Source organism: Lissotriton helveticus, chromosome 7 (assembly GCF_964261635.1).
Source record: "Lissotriton helveticus chromosome 7, aLisHel1.1, whole genome shotgun sequence".
Lineage (NCBI taxonomy): Eukaryota > Metazoa > Chordata > Amphibia > Caudata > Salamandridae > Lissotriton > Lissotriton helveticus.
Window position 1 is genome coordinate 1,389,338,451 of NC_136068.1, and position 25,645 is coordinate 1,389,364,095.

A 25,645-nucleotide genomic window follows, 5' to 3' on the forward strand; every position below is an offset into this window, starting at 1 on the left:
GATGAAAATGAAGAACACATTTTAAAGTTGGGGCTGTCATACTGCCCTCCAAGAAATTTCAATTTTGCACAGACTCGAATAGATATCTTCAGTTATATCAGAAAACTAAAACTGCTTAAATTTTACAAGATTAAAAATGGACTGGCTAAAAAATCAACTATGGAACAACCAACCTTGGACATTAGACTAATGGCCACTGATGTTGAAGGAATAGTGGCAGCTCGAGCTCTAGAAGAGAATATCGATGAGGCAATTGAAAGCAATATGTCCACCCAAGAACATTTACAATCAGCTTCAATAGCTCAACTGGGGGCTGGCAAGAGCCCATTTAAGCCAAAATCAGTGTTTGTACCCATCATGCTTAAAGATGCTATCGATATTTTCCACGATAGAGTAACAGAAGATATAAAAAATCTGCATTATCAAGTGAGTCATCACCCCAAAAAACTAAGCCAAAACCAACTGGAATATAATCGATTAATGACTAAACTAGGTAATAACACTGAGATCATCATAAAAGCTTCAGACAAAGGCGGCAATATAGTGCTGTGGCCTAAGCAAGACTATATAAGAGAAGCCAATCGACAGTTGTCAGACACCCTGTGTTATGTGAAAACAACCAATAAAGAATACACAAGAGCTTTGGAAACTTTGCGGAAACATTTACTCCAATGCAAGAGAGATAATATGATCTCTAAAGAGGAATATACTTTTCTATACAATGATTCACCTGTTTTGCCATCTATATACTTTCTCCCTAAAACTCATAAGGAGAGAACCCCAGTCCCAGGACGCCCAATAATATCGGCGATTGAAAGTGCAAGTGAGCACCTTTCACACTACATCGATTTCTTCATACAAGATTTGGTCAGGGATTTGCCTTCATATGTTAAGGATACGGGTGACTTTTTAACAAAAATCAGCAACATCAAATGGGAAGGGAATATGAGAATGTTAACATTAGACATTGAATCCCTATATACTTGTATAGATCATCAAGTGGGATTAGATGCTATTAAACATTTCCTGTCCACAAGACCAATCGAATATTACGAACACAACAAAGTAATTATGAGAAGTATTGACTGGTGCCTAAACAACAACTATTTTGCATTTTCTAAAAAAATATACAGACAATGTAGGGGCGTAGCAATGGGGTCCTGCTTCTCCCCCCGTCATGTCTGTTTAGTGGTTGGCTGGTGGGAGGAGCAGATACTGAGGAAAGAATTGTCGTCAAAATATGGTAACAACATAATAATTTGGTTACGTTATATAGACGATGTCTTCGTGTTGTGGAGAGGGGATAATGAAAGTGCAATTGCTTTTTTACAAGATATCAATGTGAACAAAATGAATTTGAATTTCACTTCTAACATGAGTTGTACTGAGGTTGAATTTCTGGACACAAAGGTATATGTGAAAAATGGTGAGTTACAAACAACATTACATAGAAAACCCACAGCGGGTAACTCGACGTTACATGCCTCCAGTGCCCACCCCAGACATCTAATCGACAGCATTCCCTACGGTGAGCTTCTTAGAATAAAACGCATATGTAGTGATGAGAAACAACAGACTATATGTATGCAAGAGGCTGTGGAGAGATTCCGTAGGAGAGGCTATACGGCAAAAATTCTACAAAGGGCTTTGGACAAAGCCAATAGTAGATCTAGGGAATCACTATTATCTAATACAGAAGAAAATGCCTTGCAAGAAAATGAGGATACCCCCAATACACCCAGGCTGATATTAACCTACAATAACCAGCATCGTCAAATTCGCTCAATAATCAATCAAAACTGGGCGATAGTGCAGACAGATGCAGTCATGACACCAGAATTGCCCCAAAAACCCACTATAACCTTTCGGAGAGGCATTTCGATGAGGAATAAAATAGCTAAAAGCGTCCCAGACCTCAGTACCAAAAAGAAGAGCACTCTTTGGTTACCAGAAAAACAGGGTTTTTTCAAATGTTCATCCTGTCGGGCCTGTAAATTTGGTACAACCACCAAAAAATACACTACACCTTTCAGCCCGAGGGAATTCAAAATTCAGGGATGCCATGACTGCAAGACTGAATATGCAGTTTATATTCTGACGTGTACTTGCGGGCTCAGATATGTGGGTAGTACCAAGCAGCAAGTACACGTCAGAATTCTGCAACATCTGCGTGCTATCGTGAACAATGACAGCACGTATCCTGTTGCAAGACACTTTAAGGCAGTCCACCAAAATAACTTAGCAGACTTAAAATATTTTGTCATCGGAGCAGTAAATGAGAACCCGTGTGGTGGAAACAGAGAAAAAAGCCTTAGACAGCTGGAATCCAAATTCATTGTAGAATTAGACAGTAGACAGCCTAATGGTTTAAACAATACAGAGGACTTACATCATTTCCTCTAAGAACTCACCTATTGGGCTAGGATGTGCCCGTCAAAGTTTCTTTCAAACCTTCTGTTTTCTAAAATGAAGTCCAATAACTTTACTGTAACCCAAGTACCTTTTCCACATTCTTTTAGAAAATACTTTTTCAATTTTGGTTTTAGTCTTTCACGTTATAAGTATAAATTATTTGTATCTTATAAATTTTAAAATATCACACGAAGCTTGTGAATATCAAGTTTTCTCTGCCTTTAAAAAAGGAAACACCACTATCATGGAATGGGAAAATATCACTGTTATTGTTTGCACTTTAACTGAAGAAATACTCTTATGCTGCTATAATACATCGTATGCACTTTATTTGTACTTTTGCACATGAGCTCTATTTTGCACAAACTCTCTATGTTGCTTAGTTCAATATTGATGAGGTTTGGTCCTTATACATCTTGGAATTTAATCCGATATTTATGTATAGCCATCTTTGAAGTACCAACATTTTTATAATATATTTCTATTTTTATATTGTATATATCATGCATATTTATTTATATATATATATATATATATTTTTTCATATGAAGGGAAAATGAGATATATATATATTTTTATATGTCATGGGTACATTCATGAATAATAATGGAGTTATACGCATAAGTGACCATAAGCGCAAATTATGACATGCTCTGTGCTAATATATCAAATACATTGGTGCACTATGTTTTATCTTCTATGAATCAGCATTCATGCGGTTATGTTGTTTTGATTTCTAATTGAAATACAATTGATTTGGGTATTTGGTCTAAAAACTACAAAACCCAGTATACACCTGCATATAGTATCTCTTCTATGTTTAGCACTTAGATGAGGTGAAAGCATCACACCAAAAATGTATAAAAATAAAAAGCGGACCATCTGTTTGTCACATTGAGAAAGAATACGGAGGTATTCGAAACGCGTCTGGCAACATTTGAAAAATAAAAGACCTGCTGATCCACGAAAATTGGAGTCTGTATTTCGTTCCTTTGGCTGTGTCCCGGCTGGGCATTGCAGAGGGGATTCGGGGATATCGTCATATATATATATATAATATATATATATATATATATATATATATATATATATATATATATATATATATATATATATATATATATATATATATAAATATATGACCAGGAAAGTCGACACCTTGAGGAATTGGAAGGACAACAGCGGACCCAAATTTTGAAGGTGCAAATTTTTTGTTCGTGCAAGTAACCCCGCACCTTAGCCATGACGCGTTTCGGGCCCCCTTGGCCCTTGATCACACTATGCTACGTATGAGTGTTTCACTCTTTAGGCTGTCATGTCTACTGAATATATTTTAGGTACTTGGGATTGCAATATGTTAGAAGGTGCTCTTATGTAAAGCAATATAAAATTGTCCGACCTGCATAAAAAGGGTGCTCTTTCAAATCTATGTGGCCATTTCGCTTTGCGTTATAAATATCTAACACCTTGAGATTGTGAAAGGAAAGGCACAAGTTTAAAATGCATTCATCAGGAGATGCAGATATAAATTTGATGTTGTAGGAACTGTGGCGATTTTATAGTGGTCTCTTTACTTTCCACAATACAGTTCAAAAGATTATGAAAACCATTTGGGATGTAACCTGGTCAATTAATTCACACTCTATATCAGAATTAGAACAATCATTTGAAAAAGGTGGCCCATATCTCCTGACCTACCACAGGAGTCACCCTCACCCCTAAAATTCAGCTTTTGCTGCAAGAGAATCAGTTGTATTTGCCATTCTTTGACAGCTGGTAGCTGTAACCCATGCAATGTAGACGAGGAAATGCAAAGGAGAAAAGGGATAAAGACCTAAATACAGTACAATTCCCTAAGACCTGTCAGCATATATAGAATTCAACTTGTATTGTTTGATTTAAATGAATAATTATAGGATCTTTCATAGGGGTTGTGTTATACTTCACAGGGTGCTAAAATTCAAGCTGACTCAGTTGTCTAAAATGACCCAGAAGTGACTTTAAAAGATAGAGGTCCAGATCATGTGTACAGAGATTATATAATTCTTCACGAGACAAGCAGGCTGCGAAAACCCACATAGGCCCAAAGAATATGTCTTTGTATCTGTCATAAATAGTGAAATAAGCGTTTGCAATAGGTCAGGCATTTGTGAGAGTTTAAGCTGTTGGCATTTTAAATGACAACGTCCTTGATGTGTGTGTTTTGATAATTAACATAAATAAAAGGCATTGTCATTTACAATGCCAATAGCTCAAATCTTGTAAATGCCAGACCTATTTCACTTCAATGAAGCGTCCACCACTGTCTCGGGCTGCTTGGAAAATGAAAGCATGCATTGTGCGCTGAACGTTGCAAAAAAAGCATGTCGGGCCTGCACTAGGACACACTCAATGAAGAAAATAGTGCTTGCTGACTAAATACTACATACCGTGTAACTACAGAAGTCAAAGGGCTAGTCCTTATGGGAGGTTACAAATAAAGACAAGGAATTACTAAGAAAGGACTACCAAGCCTATTAACAAATCAGAAGCCAGTATTTACAAAGGACAATGACACACGCCAATCAAAAATATGGCCGGAGCTTCAAGTCCATACTCCAATATACCATACCTCCATCTTAAAAACAAAGTCTTCCAGGATCTCTGCATGTAGGTAGGAATATTCTACGTTTATGAATATCCTACAATGCAGAACAATATGATCTGTTGCCAAACCCGAGAAGCACCTGGAGCAAGCGGAGTCTGTTACAACTGGAGAAACGGAAGGGGGAGTGGAGTGGTAAAAGGTACGTACTCCCAAAACTGCCTACAAAACAGACTACAAACATTTAGCATTTAAATGTCTTGGCATCAAGCTGCTACTCTCAGGCCTAATTTAATTATAATACATGCAGATCCTTCAAAGTGTTGTCACAGTTGATATACATTAGTTAAAATATCTGCACTTCATCATGGGACGTGTGACCTGGACAAAGTTGTCAATTCTTTCCTCAACTATTAAACTTGTTTCAAAGAATCACAGTGAATGTAGGAGCACACATTTATAAAGCACTAAACAAGTTCATTTTGGTAAAGTCTAGAGCAACTCTATCAATACTAAAAGATCTGTAGAGAAGGGGAGGACTGGGATTTCCAGACAATGCGTTATACTTTTGGACATCACAACTTAAATCTAGAGAACAGTGAGAGCTAGAGGCTTTGCTTCTTGGATTGTGATACACTGGTTATGTGAGACTTGTTGCAATGGAGCAGCATGGCTACACATTCACTTTCCAAAGGGCTTACAGTTACAGAGGATCAAGATATGCTGGGGCTCGCGCTTATACAAGGCAGAAAATATAGGCACTCTTCACACAGCCAGGTCTACATAGGGTAGTAAGCAGTTTTGACCGGCCGCTGGATAAACACTGAGAGAAGTAGAAAGGCAGCAGTTACCTTAAAATGGACCCTGGTCTTTACAATCATCAACTCTGCTCTGATGGCGAGAGAGGGAGAGCGAGCGCTACCATTCCAGAGAATGACAGTTCTCGGGAATGCCAGGCCAGGGAGGACCTGGCCTGGCAGTTCGGGCTGGACTGTTTCCATGAGGCACAGGCCCATGGCTGATTTGCATATGGCTGGGTCCAAACTGAGGTGGCAAAGTGAGCTATAGAACAATGATGGATTCAACCCAGATCTGTGACTGGGGGTTAGTGTCTGAAACGTTTCAACACTCCAGCCATCATCTTCTTGTGTTTACTAGGTAAAATCACACATAATGAAAAGTGCTATTTTTGGGGGAAGGCAAAGTCTTAAAATACATATCCATGGTAGCAATACATATAAATACATATAAATCATACAGTACTATTACTAATGCAAAGACATACCTAGTTCACATAGGGCTATCTATTTGTCCTGTGTAATATATCACAATATGTCTCCTTATGTCAATAATACTGATGCATCTTCATAATTAGTTACATAGACTCCTACTTTGGGTTAAAGATTAAAGGGATGTGTTATGTAGAATAGTTGATGACGGAGTATTTTTGATGAAGTTAGTACTGAGGGAAAACTGCCAATGTTACCTAAGAAAGAGCACATCCTCTGACAGTAACAGAAACTATAATGGTGACAATCTGGCAGCATGGAGAGTTAGATGTCATAGACACAATACAAAATATAATAATATTGGATACATAACAGGAGTGTACATCTATGCCATCTTCCTCTCCACTGTGTACTATAACATTTTCTGTCACAAATAAAATGTTTACAAATATGGGCTGTATGTATACTAAATTGGTCTTAATGGAGCGAAAACAACCCAAATGTAATGAGAATGAATCTCTGCTTATCAGTTACCATCGAGAGTCCAGTTTTCCTTTTAGTGAGGTATTACAGGTTTATAGTTTAAAAACAAAGTTTATTTTTAAAAAACTCATCACATGATGACCAACCAAACCAAGATGGGCACTAATCAAATGACAACAAACCAGCTCAAGATGGCTACGCCCTTATTAGAAAACATGGTTGGTCCAAATCCAAAATGGCTGCTGTCACATGCTAAAAGATATAAATGCCATTAAAAAGATTTAGCTGAGGTTATCACATCAGTCGCTGAGTCCCCACAAAGTGACCCATCCCTGGAGCACCGCCTTGGGCCATAGTGGCTAAAATCCTTCATTTCAGGGATCGAGATACACTGTTGCACGATGCGCGTGAAAAGGCACCCATCCTCCTGGATGTCAGGTCTCCATTTTTCCAGATTACACATTGGCTGTCCAGAGGAGCCGTTCTTTTTTCCAAGAGGTTAAAAAACTATTTAGTTATACGCGTCTTCAGTATGCCCTGCTGTTCCCCGCCAGGCTGAAGGTGATTGATGAGGTGTGAGTAGTGAGGAGAAAATGCGCATGAAGAATGCACACTTTCTTTTTTGGAACACCGTAGGGAACTTCGGACAGGTTAAAACATAATGCCCCAGACCCAGGAGGCCAGCATGCATCCCCTTCTGAGCTACCCAAGCCTCAGCGTGTTCAGCAGTGGAAAAGTTATCCTACCATTTGGAGCCGCCTGAAGATGGCTCCATCCCCACAGCAGGCCTGGGAGGGGCAGAAGGCGGCAATTACCACAGGGACTTCTCTGAGACTCACTACTGACCACATCAGCTCCAGTTCATTGCAGGACAGTCTCACTGATTCAGACTATGCAGGCAGCATGGCACTTTTTCCATCGATCACCCTGCAGATGATGATGGGCGTGAGTAAGATGCACGGTGTGTTTTATATTCTTTCATTTTAGGTACTGTCTATACTAGGTGGGCCTGAGATTGCCAATTAGTGATCTGTAAGCAACTATGAACTTCACACATATGCACTGTTCCTTCACTGAGAATAAACTAGCCTGTGTTTGGCCTGGCCCTCTGTCCTCTGTCTGCATAGCAATACTTGTTGTTTCTTTGATAAGCCTTATTGCTTTTCAACCAAGGCTGGGGTCAGTGTGGCTCCCATTGTTGGGCATGCTTCCTCCCCTTATTCTGGTTATCTCGGATTGTCGTAGCCGATTGTATCCCTTTTGTATGTTATCGCTGGTTCTAATGTTGGGTCTAGTTATTACTAGAATCTGGACCGAGAATTTCGTTTCTGGGGTTTGTAGTATGTCATTGTCACCTAATGCACCACTTGAGAGGGGTGAAATACGTTTTTGGGGATGGGTGCAGTGTCTGGGGCGAACGTTTTACGATACATTGCTATTGCCTATGGCCACGATTGCAAATACTTATAACATAGTCACCTGGAATGTGCGGGCCTTGGTCTGTGTATAAGAGGCACAGGGTTTTGGCACAACTTAAAAGACGTTGTCCACATGTTACATTTTTACAGAAGACCCACCTTTCCACATTTGAGGCCAAGACGATGCGCAAAAAATGGAAGGGGCAACTGCTTCATACTTCTTACTCGGCCTTTTCCAGGAGGGCTCAATATGGCTTTGAGCGGGATCCTTTTGCACTCATTTGCACAAGAATAGACAGGCAAGGGCATTATGTTTTACTTAGGGGCACACTGTGTTGGGATGTATATATGCACCTAACACGGAACAGGGCTGCCCCTTATCGCCACTTTTATTTGTCCTGGCGCTAGAGAGCTTGGTGCAGCATATATGTAAGGAGTCTGATGAATGGAGCCCAGGTCTTGAAACATCCAGAAAATGTGACTTGAATAATCTGCTTGACCTAATTATAATGCTCTTGACCGGTAAACTATTTCAAATTATGTGATCCTGGGCAAGTATTTTAATTCACTGAGATGCCATTTTCTTCTTTATCACATATAAGAGCACCTTCAAATACTCAAGTTCAGCATGTCTGCTTTACAGAAAACTCTTCAGTTTGATTTAATGACCTAAACATTAGCTCCATATAGAATGCAAATCTAGCCACATATAAGAGACACTTGACTGCAGACTTGCATCTTAGTTCATTAAATGCATTGTCATCAGGGCTTGGCCTGGAATGTCGCTCACATCATGTTTAAAAACTATCACTTTTAATAAATACATAACTAAAGCATAAACTAGCAGCCCATTGTTATTTGCAATCAGCAGATTTTACATTGAAATGGCCACAGAATTTGTCGCTGACATACAGTTTTAAAACTATATAGTGTACAATGTTTGGAAATAAAGATTCTGCAAATATTTGCCATTTGCACATCACCAAGTAAAGTGTTCTGATTTGTTTTCCTCCAATTTAAATCTTTGTTTGCATCACACTTCTGAATTACAAAAAAAGTTCTTTCATAATTTCTGATCTACTTGCACTATTCATTTACAAGCTGTTCAAATGTTGTTTTAGAGAAAAAAACTGACATCTTATTACATTTTGTTTCACAATTATTGTCAAATAGCTTACTTGACAAAAAGCATTAACTGTAATTAGAGAAAGAAAAGTAAACACCATTTTCCAGGAACACATGAGCAACAATTAGTAAAAAGATAAACTGACATTTGACCTCTGTCCTTAAGCAGTTGGCAAATGTTTAAAGATAAAACAAGATTTAAAGGTGTATTAATTGCTCATTCACTATGCACTCTGTGTCCTTGCACGGAGATGACATGATGCTTTGCCTGCGAGATCTCCGTACCCGTACTGGGTTAGGGGGCATAACCCACTTATTGGCATTTTTCAGGACACTCTCTGGTCTTATATCGAAACGTTTTGTGGAGTCTAATTTGTTGACAATCCAATAGGCCCAGCTTTGCGTTTTGGGGAAGGAGAACTGCCTATTGCTGCTCGCACTTTTGTTACAAGGGTATTCAATCTGTCAAGATACGAAGGACAATTTACTTAAATCACAGATTACTTTTTAGATCAATTTACCCCTATTGGTCGAAGGCAGGCTGGCCCTATCGAAGATGGTGATGTTGTTGTACTTTCTATACTATTTTGTGAATCACCCATTAGTAGTGCCAGCTTAGGTATTCCAACTGTTAAATACCTTGTTCGGGGAACTTGCCTGGGGTAAGGGCCACAGCAGGGTCGGGCTTGCTAAATTTCAGCTTCCCACGACTAAGGGTGGGTTGGGGTTCCCCAACTTTAAGGCGTATTGCTTGGTGGGGCAGCTACAGTGGCTGTCATATTGGCTTGTGGGTCACAGTCGATAGGTTACACATCGGCTCAGATTGACTGTGGTCAACTTCACAGATTGATATGCCCTTGTGTGACCCCCCCGGAACACATTTCCTCTTCTACTTTGGGTAGCTCTTATTTACTAGAAGCTGGCATTGAGATATACTGCTGTTGCCTCACCATATACATTGAACATTCCACTCTGTGGTCTCCCCATCTCCTCAGGAAGGCTTACGTTGGGTCATTTGGCTCTGTGAGGACGGGAAGGGGTTTCAATAGTGGGATCGCTGTTTCAGGATAGTACACCACTGTCACAAGCCAATTTTGTGCACATGTATTGGCTTCCCGAAACATTATTGTTGACACTTGCCAGCATAGCTCGATACGTGCGATGACATTGGGCCCCAGATTGGCGCGAACCTAGCACACATGAACTGCTTCAGGCAGTACACACCATGGGGAATGGGAGACATTTTGTTTGCTGACTCTACTGTGCACTTCAGGCGCATCTGGAAGTATTGTTGATTTGTCTAAAACAGATTTGGGAAACAGATGCCTTTCTAGAAATTCCCAACATTGATTGGGCATATATACTTGAATTTCCAAAACACGTTTCTCGTAATTCTAGATTCAACTTCATCCAATTTTCTATTATGCACACTTTTCTATTTAACACCACATAGGTTTGCTAGGATATTCCCCGCCACCTTCTCCAGCTGCCCCATTGTAAGGCTCTAGAGACTGATCACTTACATATGCTATGGACTTGTCCCCATTTATCCGTATACTGAGCAGGGGTGACGTCGGCCTTGTCGGAGGTCACAGGGTTAGATCAATGGGGTACACTGGTGCAGTGACTGCTTGGCCTCCATATGCGGCCACAAAGTTCCAAGTTGGTATAGTGTTTTGCAGATTTCTCATTATTGTTAGCGAAGAGGCTTATAACACAACAATAGAAATCCCTGATAGCCCTAAGATTAACCAAATATTGAGATGAGGTGGCCCACTGAGGGTTTGCGGAGAGTGATGCCCTTCAGCAAGAAGAGTATCGAGGCCACAGCAAGAAGCCCATTTCACTTGAGTGGGATGCTCTTTTAGAGGGGTTTTAAGGACAGGACATGGCGCCTGATTAACCGACCTTCCGCACATATTGTGCAACAGTCCTGGTGCAAGGGCTGCTTTATAGGTAGCCTCCTTATACCTAATGAACCTGTGGATGAAACTGTGAGCATTTTTATGGAGGCCATGCATGACAGAAATTTTGTTGGGCTCCCGCTCTACTACCTGCCTGATAAGGCAAGATGCCATTTTTTCCCTCCCCTATGAATATACACCACTTCCATATTACCTCTAAAATATAGATAGACACACAGATTCCATAGGTTAGGTGTCGTCAACAATACGTTTGAGGGAGGGGGGGAAATACTTCACTGTTTACATGTTTGCAATATCATGCTATATCCTGTACTATGATGACTGGACCAGCTTTATGAAGTGACATATTTTTCTAAGGCTGGTAATCTTGCAGTAAACTTTGTGTTAAAAAAAAGTGTGGATCAAAATATCCTTTAGATTGGCAGTTTGTTTATATGCAAACCTTGGTGGGGACAGTTAAAGTTAAAAGTATACATAAACACAGGGACAAATGTGTCAATGATCACATATGTGCAATCAGGTGTCACCTGACTACCTCTCGTTTGTTACAGAGATCGCTTCCACGGTTCAGCTGCTGCTTTAATAAAATTGTAAATGAGGTATGCAGTTACTCGTGAAGAAAAGTAGGGTCCAAGGTTCCAGGTTGGCCTGCTTGTATATGCCAAACGTTGAAAAGGAGGATATTCTGTGGCCTACCAACCCCTCCAATGTGAACATCGTCAGCTGGCGTTGTTATATTGATTTTGTATGGCCCACAGGAGCAAAACGATCAACCGCGTTGGGATTGGGGAAAATAATGTTATACAAAAATATTGTATCACAACTGGTATTAATTCAAGACAATTTATAATGGATATGTCAAAAATATTATCAGAAAGGACGAAGGAGACTCGTTAGTAGTTATAGATGTGCTCATGGCATCATATTTATCCAAAACAATGGTATGGCAAATTACAGTTGTAACAGCACTGTAAACGAACACATTGGTACAACCCTAATTGTACTTGGTGCTAAAGAAGTGCAAGTGATGTGCACAGTGGCCACGAAAGTGACAATCTGAACAGCAGAAAGGCGGCGAGAGGTGACTAGTGCAAAAATATGTACAGTGACTTAAGGCAACAATATGGTTCCAGCTGAATTGTGGTACATTTGGATTTATCGAGGGCTGGCAATAGTCTTAGAAGAACCACATTGCATGTACGCGCCTTCAATTGCGCTGTATGGTCGACGGCGTTTTGATCCTCCTAATTCGGGATCTTCATCAGGACTGGGTTGGTTAGTCGACAGTGCTGATAGTGTATGGCAGGGTGGAGAGTCCTTGATCGGTACAGGTCGAAAAGGGGAGTTCAGATTGGTAGATGGGCATTCATCGGGCATAGCCAGCATGCGGGGATTGAACCTTGAGGCTGGGGGTCCGTGGGGTGGGGGACTGTTAGTCCGGTCCTGTTCGTCTCGGCGGGAAATGGATTTGTGTCCCGCCGGGGAGGTTAGGGGCGGCGATCCAGGTGTGATCAGGTGTAAATCTTGCGTAGTGACAGGTACGGAGTGACAACCTGGATTAGGACAGGAGTTTTTCATCCATATGCACCTGAAATCCCGTTGTGGATGGCCACCGTGCTACCCCATGGAGGTGATTGGACATCTTTACAGGACTGGGAACAGGCGGGGATCCAGGTAATTGGGGATCTTTATGAGAATGGGGATCTGCTACCCTATCAAGCATTGCAAGAGAGGTACAATCTGCCTAGGGGAGGATTTTAAATAGAACACGGTGGAGGGAGGGGATTACAGAACATAAGACCACAATGGCAAGTCACTACACAATGATGGCGGCTAGGACTTTTAAGGCGGTCACCTGTCTATATTCTAGATTGCTGAATGAAGGGCTAGCACCACTGGACACCTTGAGAGTGAAATGGGAAGCGGGTATTGGGAAGCCCATACCGGAGACAGCATGGGAACAGATCATGCGTAGGGCTTGGAAAAGCACGAGGAACGCAAGATTTCAATTGGTGCATTTCTATATACTACACAGGGCATACTTAACCCCGGGCAAGATTAGGAAGTATTTTAAAGTAGAGGAGGCAGCGTGCCCCCGGTGCGCGAGTGAAGGGGTAGAGCTTGAACATATGCTATGGGAATGCCCTAAATTAGGGGACTACTGGGAAGAAGTGGGAGATATACTGACATAAACACGGAGCGACATTTGACCTTTGACATAGCAACATGCATACTACACTGGTTCCTTCACACTCCCAAGACCAAGGTAACAAGTAAATTCGTAGATATGGAGCTGCTGCTGGCGAAGAGAGAAATTACGAGGCATTGGAAATTGAATGAAGGTCCTAATAGTAAGAGATGGAAGTCTGAGTTTTTAAAATGGGCAGGCAGTGAAAGTGCACTTAGATATCAGAAGGCGCGACGGCTAAATAATGAAGAAGCACTAGATTCAGCAAATGCATGGGAAACATTGATACAATCGTTATTGGATCACCAGGCAAAGAAAGGGTAGGCGAAGGGAACTGGGTTCCGTGGGGTCCTCTTGCAACTACGGGTACATTATAAGATGCTTTTAATAGTAGCTGCATCACGACGTGAGACTGACAAAATACTTACGGCTCCTCACACCGGTGAGGGGGGAGGGAGAGGGCGGAATAGTGGGAGTTGAGGATAGTTTATTGTGCAATTAAGATTTGCAATTCGAGATTTATAGCATGACCATGCATAAAGTGTCAATGCACTATGGTATTGAATCAGTATTGGATGGTTCAGGTGGAATAAGGTGGGGGAAGAATAATGAGATGTATGATTTATAATGATGGTATATGGCTATGAATAATGTCTAATGCACAAATGAAACCAATAAAATATGTTTAAAAAAAAATAAAATGACACCCATTTGGTTGTGTAAGGGTACGGGCTCATTTTGGGGCATATTCCTCTCCCTGGAACCTTGAACCCTAAAGCTTCTTCCAGAGGAACTGCACACCTTATTTACAATGTCGTTTTCTTTTCCTCATTGACCCTACGGAAGCAAATTCCACAAGTGTACCATCCTCTTCTTCAGGTGTGGATTATGTCAATATGAAGTTCTCATCAGACTCAGTCTCCATATCATCCACTTCATTCTCTGTTTGCCCTTTTTGATACCTCCCCGATTTACATACCCGAGCATCATGCCCTTTCATTTAAAACATTACCCACCCCCCCATAGCGGGAACATTATTGCTGTTGCTTAAATGATTACATCGAAAACAAGTTCGCCCACTCCTTCCCAAACAAATTTCTCTCGTACACCAACACACTTTGGGGTGAACGATTATCAACATTTTCTTTCTCTTATGGCTTTTTTTTCATCTCCCGGTTTGTCAGACTGTTTCACCAATATCTTCACTGCACGCATACTAGCATTTGCACTAATTTCTTTGACACAGTATTCAGAATGTTCAGTACTTCTAAAATTGTAAGCGTTTTCTTGCAATCTGGATCTTTGATAGATAACAATTTCTCTTGTATTTTCCTATTATTATTTTTTTCAGTAAGTTGATCACGTATAAATTCGTCTTTAACTCCCTGTAATTACAAGTAACTGCAAGTTTTCACAATGCTGCCACCAAGTCGACAACTGGTTCACTTGGAAGTTGCGACTGTTGTAAGAACTTGTGCCACTCTAAAACAATGTTCTTCCCTGGGTTAAACCTTTTGTCCATAGTTTTCAGCACAGTAAGATATTCAGACAACCTCATTAGCACCCTCATCTCTGTCCCCAGCTCCTGTAGGAACTCTGACGGTTTCTAAAAGGACAGTTGTCAACACACTTCTGCCTTCAGGCCCTAGATTACAGACTAATAAACCCTTCTTCTTCTTTGAAGTGAAAGTGTCTCCATCTATGGCCTCTAAATATGCCTCAAATGCCTCTTTCCATACTTCACGACATAAATGAATAGTGCCGGGCACTGTGAGAAATGGTGGGGGTGCTGCAATTTCATCTATGGCTTTTCGGACTAAAGGAACCAAGTTGGGTGAGTTGCCGACTTCAAGAAATTTGATGTGCATATCACCGTTAATGCAGGCACAAATGTGAAGTAAATAAGTATACTTGTCAATGAACCTGTTCTTTGCATGAAATATGGTGTAGGCACAACTATAAACTATGAATGGTAGTAATTGTTCAATATTTTCGCGTATGGTAGTTCCTTTTCTTTCTAGATGGAAATACTTTTCAACTTTCATGAAGTGCCCAATCAAAATAGGTTTGCAAAAAGCAATCAATATTTTCCACTTTAAATATGACAGCCTGTTACACTCTCTGTTTCTCTAGTAAGTAGAGCTTCTTACAAAATTGGACCCTTGTCTACAATGGTCACCGTTATTAACTCGACCACACCCTCCTAAAATGGCCGGCAAGACAATTCTGTAGTTTTCTAAATGCGGTAGGGCTTACGACTGCTGCCTAGGTACGCAGTAAGATTGCTTTGAGCGTGATGTGTAAAGTTATAATGTGCGCACTAGGGCTCTAAAATGGCTGCCAACTGCTGCACATGCTCCGCGTTTCATGTTACATGATGAGTCCTTGCTCTTGTGAGGAACCTTTATTCAACAGTTTAGAGAGGCAGGGTTATTAAATGGGATACTCCTACTCCCCTTAAGAACAGTATAATAAACAACAAGAGGGAGTATACCCCGAAGAAAACAAGATCAACGAGATATGTGGAGGAAGAAGAAAGGAAAAAACGATCCTTTCTTTAAAAAGACCCCTCACTCACCAACCTAGTTGGTGACATGCTCCATCATAGCGGTCCCACCCGAAAAGCCGAATGCCACCCGGGTGTGCTTTAACACCGGTTTACAGCTGAGCTGTTTTTTTTAGTGGTTTTGCAAGTGAGTAGTGTATGTGAAAATAAAATAAAAAATGTCTTTATTGTACTCCCTAAAATTTAATGTGGAGCAATAAGAGAAGATTAAAATAGAAAATGTGATACCCTAACAGGTTAAATTGACCTATGGTATCTGTGCAAAGTGATAGTCATGGTGGTATACATGTTTCAACCTATCTACGGTACTACTAGGTTTTCATCAGGACCTAAGCAGTGACCTCGAAGGAATACACACGTTAAGGTGTACCCGTCCCTGGATCATGAATGAATCTGTATACTCATGGATGGTACCTTTCAGCCTTCTGTGAAAGGGATAACCTGAAAAACAAATAAACAATACAGCACACTCCTAGTTATTACTGTGTGCTGATAGTCCATGGTTCCTGCCTGAAGTGGCTCCGTTGTCTGACCACCTTCCCTAACGATCCGCACATTAATTTAGAGGTAAAAACCTACTCCATGCAGTGGCACTTGGCTCGGAGCTAGTGGGGCATCTGATGCGGCCAGTGAAAGTCCTGTGCGGCGCCCTCTGACTCCGTGACACCTTGAGGACGAGGTGCGGCATGCGCACTACGCCGGAGCCGGGGTCTAACGTTGGTGAGCAATCGGCTGTGGCGAGTGAGGTGGAGCCCGGTCGCGTCTGGAGCAGTGCGCCTCTTCCTGAACGCCGTGGGTCTCACAGAGACGGCAGCGCCATGATTTGACCCTGGCGGCGGCTGCATGGGAGCAGTAACTGAGGCAGAGACCATAAAAACGGGCAGGATCAACGAGGTGAGTGGGGCCCGGCAGTAGCTGCCCTGACACTGTGTTCCCCGGCTTCCTTCTACATCTGCAGTTACTACAACACAGGCCCATCGCAGTACAACACAGACCACGGGCTACGAGTGGAACACTTAGAGGCTAGGAGACATCTCATTCGTGAGGTCAAATTGTAGGTCCGGTCTGGTGCTGCCCCGCTCCTGACCCAAAAATGCGCCCAGGCTACTTCTGCTTAGGGCAGGACCTTTTGGCTTTCTCCAACTGGTGACCTCTTCCCTGAATCATCTTGTAGTCGCCCGGTTTGACCATAATCTCTATCCAGAGATCTGGCCTGTCTATTAACAACAATGGACTTGAACAACACTCAGCGCCTGACCCTAAAATGGCTGCCACTGATCTCACATGGACAAGTCTCATGGCTGAAAACCCCCAGCCTCGGAGCCACAGTGATCAACAGCCACAACCTACCCCTGTTCCTCACCCTCTGCCGGCGGAGTCTGGACCGCATGGCCGATCCCCGGTGGAGCTGCTCCGACAGCTATAGGGGAGACTGGCTCTGGCACACTGCTTTGGCCGTCACCTACCCAGCCGGTCTTCGGACATTTGTCTTGTCTTCTCCTCCGCAGCTGTCTCCTTCCTCTAGACTTCCAACTCTCCCTGATCTGTTTTTTCCTTCCTCTTTGCTCTTTAATTGTTTTCCCGTTGAGACCTAGCTGTTTGGCTGATGCCCGGTGGAGCAACCTGATAGCTAAAGAGGAGATGGGCTGTGGACTTCCTCCTCGGCCGTCACCTACCCAGCCGAACTTTGTGTAGACTCTCCTTCGTCTCTCCATCCTATCTACCTCCTACCCACCTTCTCCCCCTTTACCCCACCCCCTTACCCTTCTAAGCTCCATTTATTTTGTCTTCTATGCTCTTGAAATGTTTTTCTAGTAACTGATGTAACGAGTATATGATGTAATTTTGTAATTCCTGTGGAACCTTATGTAAAGCGCTCTAATACCTCCGGGTCTAGCCAGCGCTATATAAAACTCTCAAAATGAATACAAAATAAATAAATAAATAAACTTCATTCATATCCCTGAAGTGTGGTGTATATCGTGTATATTTATACATACACACCATGCGCATAATACACTCCGTGCATTTAGTGAAGAGGAGGAGTGGTAGTGCAGGACAAGGTAGCCTATCAAGCAGAATGCCGTCTCCTACTAACCCATAAGAAAAACTACACCCCTTTGACAATCAATCCAACACAGCAATTGAAACAAGAAATAATATTCTTGGTGGACAATGCTGAGATGAACGGCCACATTTCTAAACAAGAAGCAGACTTTATCACAAACAGCGATGAAAAAGTACCGTATTTTTACACACTGCCCAAAATGCACAAAAACATTAATCCCCCGCCAGGTAGACCTATCGTATCTGGCATATGGTCACTTCTGGAACCCCTAACACGATTTTGTGATTTTTTCCTAAAAGCCATGGTAGAAACCACCAAAACTTATCTGAAGGACACCAAAAGCCTACTAAATCTCCTGAAAGACATCACTGTTGATGAAACAACGATTCTGGTTAGCTTTGACATTGAAAGCCTCTATACCAGTCTTCCTCAGGATGACTCTCTGGAAGTTCTTAGGAGGGCTTTGAATGGGATAGACTGGACGTACAGAACACCTAAACATTTCATTCTTGAGTGTCCCACACTAGAGCTTAAAAGGAACTATTTTGAGTTTGAAGGGGAACTTTACCTCCAAACCGGCTGGACTTTCATGGGAAGCACCTTCGCACCCAGTGTAACAGGGCTTGTGTCTTTGACTTTGAGAAAAAGTACATACTAGGTAACGCCAACCCTTTTCCTTCACACATAGTATTTTGGAAGAGATATATTGATGACGTCCTTGCCATTTGGCAAGGACCAAGTAGTATCCAGTTGGATTTCATCACATGGATCAACACCTGTGACAGAAACTCGAAGTTTACACACTTAATGGATACCAACACTATGGTTTTCTTGGACATCATAATCACCAAGGAAGATAGAAGGCTGGAGACAAGAACGTACCAAAAACCTACCGCCAAAAACAATCTCCTTAGGTTTGAAAGTTTTCATCTCAGGGCACTGAGAGAGAATCTCCCATATGGACAAAACCTCAGATTGAGACGCAACTGCAGCAAAACCTCAGACTATAGAGCACAGGCAGTGAAGCTGTCAGAAAGGGGATATCCAGAACGGATACTGAACACTTGTCAAAAACGTGCTAGAAACCAACCTCGAGAAGCACTTTTAGAAGAAAAACCCACTACAAAAGAAAATATACCATTAACATACCACATATAGCACAACTTCTAATCAAGTGACACGCTGTATTAACCAACATTGGGGATTCTCCAGACAGGAAATCTTCATTGGGAAAAACCCCTATTTTCCTTTAAGAAGGCGAGACTCACTTGTAAATACTGGCCCTAGGAAAATGGAAAAAGACAACACTACCACTGTACTGAACGCATGTGGTCTACCTAATATCACGGGCCACTTTTACTGTGGCAATTGCAGTGTGGACCACCTAACCACTGCTACAAAAAGGCTAAACCTAGAACCAGGAAAGGTGTGGCCACAAAAAGCACACACCAACTGCAATAGTGTGAATGTGGTCTACCTCATAACATGTCCATGTGGCCTGCAGTATGTAGGTATGACTGGGAGGAAAATCAAACAACGGATATGCAAACATCATAGCATATTCAGGTGCAAAAAAGTGACCACAAAACTCACTGAACATTTCCTCCAAGCCAACCACACCACTAATGATATGAGATGGACAATAATCGAACATATCAGAACAAAAGAACACACCCAACAACGTTTATTTGAAAAAGAGCAATGCTGGGTATATAGGCTGTCTACACATCTAAATGGATTAAATGATAACATCCCATGGAATTTGGTGAAAAAGAACTAATAACATAATATAGCCATACTTATGTTATATAAGGAGTTCCTATCTGTATTGCCTAAGAAAGGATATTAAATACTTTTCGGTTCCAGTGAAATGCTGACCACCTCTCTTCACCCATCTAGTCATTCTTGGGTATTTAGAGTTTGCGCTGCCAGTGTTGAAAGAGTATTTACTCTCATAATCAGAGCCTATTTTACTCAGAACTGTCATGTTCTTACCAAAAAACTGTAAGAAAGCAGGGATTCATAGGCATGCACCATGACAAGAACAGATTTATTTCAAATAGACAGATGTTCTCAAACAAAAAACTCTCCCCGTTTTTTTCTACATTTTGTTCAGCAGCAACATCATGTAAACGGGTTTATTAAGAATGCCACAGCGAAAAACGTATTATTCGCTGCCTCCCAGCCACGCTGATTTTATGTCAACACGTGACCACGTGACGATGTCAAACGTCACGGTACAGGATGTGGATTCCCATTCCCATCGAAAACAACACGGAAGGCTCCTCGGGGATCCGTGTAGATTGCCTCCTTAGGTTGGCGAGACGGCGGCTAGGCTGGAGGACGTGAGTATTGACTAAATGCGGGTGAGCTCCGTGCAGAATCCATCACTAAGACACGGTATGTGATTACAAACTTCAAATGCCATACTTTTGGTCTTTTTATGCCCGCAGTTTGTGTCTACAAACAGCACCCATCCACGCTTCCCATGGGGCATGACAGAAGTCTGTCTTGAGTAAGCTTGTTTCTTGGTCTCTCCTATATGTTTGTTTGTTTGTTTGTTTGTACGTCTTTGTCAGCACAAGTAAGTTTGTACGATAGAGGCATAAATGTACTTTTTTAAGGCCCCTTTTAAATATATGCTCACTTTACGATGAGCTTTTTGACACCCACGAAGGAAGCTTCAGTACACTACAACTAGGGGTGGATTTGCACTCCAGTTTGGTGTGAATCGGTAATCACGATACTAATGTGAATTCACTAAATGCATGTATTATGCGCGGGGTGTGTATGTATCGATATACACCACACTTCAGAGATATGAATGAGGTAAATGGACTATCAGCACACAGTGATACCTAGGAGTGTGCTGGATTGTTTATTTGTTTTTCAGGTTATCTATACGCAGATGGTGTCTTGTTGTCTTTTGCGACACTGACAATGGATACTGGCTTGCCGGTGGGTCAGTTCCTCCTACACGCAGACATGAGGAGATCTGACAACTGAGCCGCAAACACACCAGTTGTTGCAGTATCTGCATGTGATGGGGAGGGTCACATGTGATCCATTGGCTAGTGCAGGCCCTACTTACACAAGTGTTAAAACCACCACAGAGACTCCAGGCGTGATGGGCTGAAGACAGGGGTCAGCCCTAGACTGACCGAGACTGGGAGCGTGTTCTGGCCAGTGCCACACACATACCACGTAATTCATGTTTCAAACTCATACAGACGTATATAATACACAGAGCGTATCTTTGGCCAGACAAGATTAATAAATATTTTAACATAGCCACCTCTGCCTGTACGAGATGTCAGCTACTAGACGCTGACCTACTACACATGCTGTGGTCCTGCCCCCTACTTCCCTCCTATTGGCACTCAATAACGGAAACTCTTGCCAGCTGCATGAACACTGAAGTGCCACACATCCTGGGGTTTTACAAACGTACGAAAGCTAACAAAGTAATCTAGATTCTGTGACTTAGGTCTGATCACTGCAAAACGTTTGATAACCAGGAGATGGAAACATAAAGACCCTCCAGAGGCACTCCACTGGCTAAAATCTCTGGAAAATTGAGCACAGGCAGAGAGCACCATTCTTCATAGAGAAGAAACGGCGGGGCTCCGTAAGTTCCCCATCGCACAGGCCTGGGACGACATCCTGAAACTTCTTACACAAACTAGTGCAGTGCTGTGCGCTCACCCCACACAGCGAGTAGGTGACGATATCTGAGTTGTTACCTGGGTGGAGCGGATAAGCCGTGTACACAAGGCACCCTAAAGCACGACTGTCAAGCCGGCAATGGCCCCACATTCCTATATGTTGCTACGTGGCCACAGCCCTAGCAACGTGACACCTTGACCACCACACAATCATATACTGATTAGATATAGCAACCTAAATCTGCTAAACTGAGCGTGACCCTTGGTATGACTTCACTCGAAAGGCACATGACACACTAGATAAATATATTTTATTGTGTACTTGATATCTCCTTTTTTTACATTTATTTTAAGTTTATTAGTTGTGATTCAAAAGTTAGAAAATGAAGATATCTTACAATCAGTGGCATCGTTCACTTCCTAGCACCCATGCCTCATTGCCTACTATAATTCAACAATTGCATTGTACACAAGTTGTATGCTACTGTGCTGGTAGACCTGTTTGCATCTGCCTCATTTTGCAGGAAGAAGATACATATATTGGGCATGCCCTACCCCTCAATTGGAGGTGACAGTATACGTGGGTATCATATGCCCATACTAGACTGCCAATGCACGTTACCTTCTGCGAAATGGAGACGAGTTACACTGTGATCACCAAGTGGTAATATCTAGGACTATATATATAATGACACAGCGATATTGATCTTTTATGTAAGTGCAATATAAATCTTTGCCTGCTTTGTTTGTACCGAGAAAAAATATATAACTGCAATAAAGATATTGAAAAAAAAATGAGTATGGGGACAAGGCAACAAGGTAAATAACTGTAAATGTATGTAATTGTCACAGGCAATCAGCAGTGCTTGGAGAACAGATAGCCGACCTACACCTGCACAACCAGAAACTTGGAGAGAAGTTGAAGAAACAGGAGAACACAATTGGTACAGTATTCTTGCTCTTAGTCACACACTGTTGAGATGGGAATGTCTCCTGCATGAAATACGTTGTGTACCCCTGTCCTGAGTGCCAGACTACAAGTGAATCTGGTAGCCTGAGGTTTTTTCTTGGCCCTGAACCCATGCTAACCAAGTGTGCAATCAGAGGCCTTAGCCTGTTTATGGTAATGCGATGCCTGCAACCTGTTTTATGAGCACTGTGTTAACTGATAAAGGACTACTGCCCATGACCAGGGTAGTCACATAAAGTGATGGTGGCAGCAAACCTAGTTTTGTGAATCATTAGTATGACCAGACCTTTTTCTTTGTCCAAGGTGAGTGTGGTGTACTGACCCCTCTTATAGGTAAACACAAGATCGTTGTACTGAAGCCAGGGGTGCCTGTCAGGTGTGTCTGTGTGCAGTGGAGCAGGTACACATATGTGGTAGCATTGGTGGCTCCTCCGTCAAGGCGGAGGAACATCACTCCACTGTTAATTGAATTGTGCAAAAATTTTTAAAAAATGATAATAACAAGCCATTATTATCATTCTATTTTTCTGTGAAGGATTGGGGCCAGGTGGGGGCGGTGCTGAGTAGAGTGAGGAGTGGTTTTTGCACTACCAAAATGCGCATTATTGTTTGGCCTGCCAAACATTCACGTGTACTGTTCTCCACGCGGCTGTGTTGCACAGTCCTGTGGAGAATATGCTCAGGCTTCCAGGACCTGCTTGAGCGGCCAAACAGGCCACTCAGACCAATCACAACTCTGCTCATGCCACGTCGTGATTGACTGGGAGAGTCCGGAGCCTGGTTGCTTCCAGTGCTGGTGAGAACGGACGAGAGGCTTGCTGCAATGGTGGCAAATAAGGTAAGTTTAAAAACATTTTTTTTATCCAATTCCCTTCACCACCCCTGTTCCTAAACAGCCGCCACTGTGTGGTAGCATGCATTTGTGTGTGGTGAGAGTTTGAGTACTAGAACCAGTGGGGTCCATTTTGCATGTTTGCTGGTTTAGCATGGCCTAAAAGGGAGGGTGGATGTAGCTTCTTCAGACAGTGGAAGTGTATTTCCTGCATTACTCTGACTTGAGGGTGGAGAACTAGATAGTGAAATGAAGGAGGATGGAGGCAGTGCTGGTGAATTTCAGTGGTTTTGTTAGTTGAAAACAACATGTTTTAACTGACATTTTCACCTAACTATAATGTGCCTTAATCATAATATATATATATATATATATATATATATATATATATATATATATATATATATATATATATATATATATATATTATATATATATATATATATATATATATATATATATATTACCTACTGCGGTTGCCAGTAGGTAGTTATAGTTAGGACCTAGTTTCCATAGGAAATCCGCAACATTCTATTGGGAATAACTTTGGCCCTGGTGGACGAATGTTTGCGAATTTCTCAAAGAAGATGGCTAGGTCCGCTGCGCTCATTCTGTGAAAGTTTGGGGGGGATTCTTCAAGTGGGGGCTTAGATAAAAGGGGGGTCCCAAAACGTGTTTTTCCCATGTTATTTTCCATAGGACGTTTAGACACGGCTACAGCTCGAACGGCTGAATGGATTTATAGGAAATTTGGTAGAAAGGTAGAGTGTGGGTCGCAGATCACGCTTTTCTTTAAATGGTGTAAATCCGTTTAGTAGTTGCTGAGAAAATTAAAGTTAAAATCAGTTATATATCTGTAGGCACGCACGAGTGCGCGCACCTATGCGGGTGTGCGCGAGCGGCATTGTGATTTGCTGTTTAACGTCTGTGAACATTCGATTCGGAGGAAATCAGGAAGTGTTGTCCGCCATTTTGTTAGTGCGAGTGAATATATAATACAGAAAAAAGGGTTAGTACATGGAAAGGGGAGAAGGTAGAGATTGTCTGGCCGTGTAGGTTTTCTCAGGGGTGTAGTATGGACCCTGAACGCAAAAAGATAATTTTGTTTTTGTGAAAAAAGTTGCGGGGTGCGCGCACCCGGTGGCGCACCCCTATTTACAAGACTGTGAAAAACTATAGTGGAGAGAATGCAAAGGGAGTAGGGTGGAGACTGTTTGATTTCGTAGGTTTATTGAGGGGTTTATTAAGGATGCCGAAAGTCTAAAAGTAGCTTTTTTTTGCAAAAAAGTTACGTGGTGCGCGCACCCGGTCGCGCACGGCGAACAAAAAACATAAAGAAAGATGGAGATAAATTACAAGTTTGAGTGTTTAGATGTAAGGTGGCTCTTAAAAGAGCCCTTGCATTAATTGAGTTTTTTCTGCACTTATAAGTAAGTTCCGATGCAGAGTCTCATGTTACAGAGGAAAATTCTATTTCCCTCATCCGTGAAATGAACACCATCTCTCCGATAGATGCCTTCCATGTTGAAACGCAGGTTGTTGTTGTATATAGAACCCATGTTATATTCTCTGAGGAAAGCAGAAACAGATTTATTTACATGTTTCCTTGCTTTCTCAATTTGTGGACAACGTTGATTGGTCCAATTCCATTTTTGTCTTTGGCATATATTTGAATACACCAAGACAGTTCGAGGAAAAAGTGACATCAATTGACGAAAGGTGTCTTTTAGAAGCATTTCCAGACCTACCCCTGTTAATGTGCCTAGATCATTCCCACCACAGTGCACAATTATCAGGTTAGGTTCAGGGAGATGCATAAAAGTTTTCACCAATGGTACCAATTGGTTACATCTTAATCCTCTTTGGCCAATCCACGTAATTTGCACATTTGGTAAGTCGAGGTTAGAAATTCGTCTGTTTGCAGCATATTTTTCACTCCAGTGAATATAACTATGTCCTACAAGCCAAACCTTCATTTTCAAGGCAGATGCAGTAGTACTCCGATGGGTTCTTGAAGTGGAATGGCAAGTAGATGGTGAAAGTCACGATAAAAAAGTGTATGAGGTGTGGTGTTGATGAAAAACTGAAAATGATTGGTTGATTGTTATACCTCAAGATTGGAGACTACGTTGTATGTCACTGTTTTTTTAAAACGAAATCTTCTATTGGTTGTGGAAAAA

General features: G+C 41.8%; 1 protein-coding gene across 2 annotated transcripts in view; it reads left to right on the forward strand.

Moving 5' to 3' along the window:
* The window catches only part of LOC144770306 (ketosamine-3-kinase-like), a 502,039-nt gene that overhangs the window by 219,777 nt on the left and 256,617 nt on the right, over positions 1-25,645 (forward strand). For both annotated transcript variants that reach the window (XM_078654708.1, XM_078654710.1), the window contains exon 3: positions 22,516-22,607. In XM_078654708.1, coding sequence (XP_078510834.1) covers positions 22,516-22,607 — 92 coding nt within the window. The remainder of the gene's footprint in view (positions 1-22,515; positions 22,608-25,645) is intronic.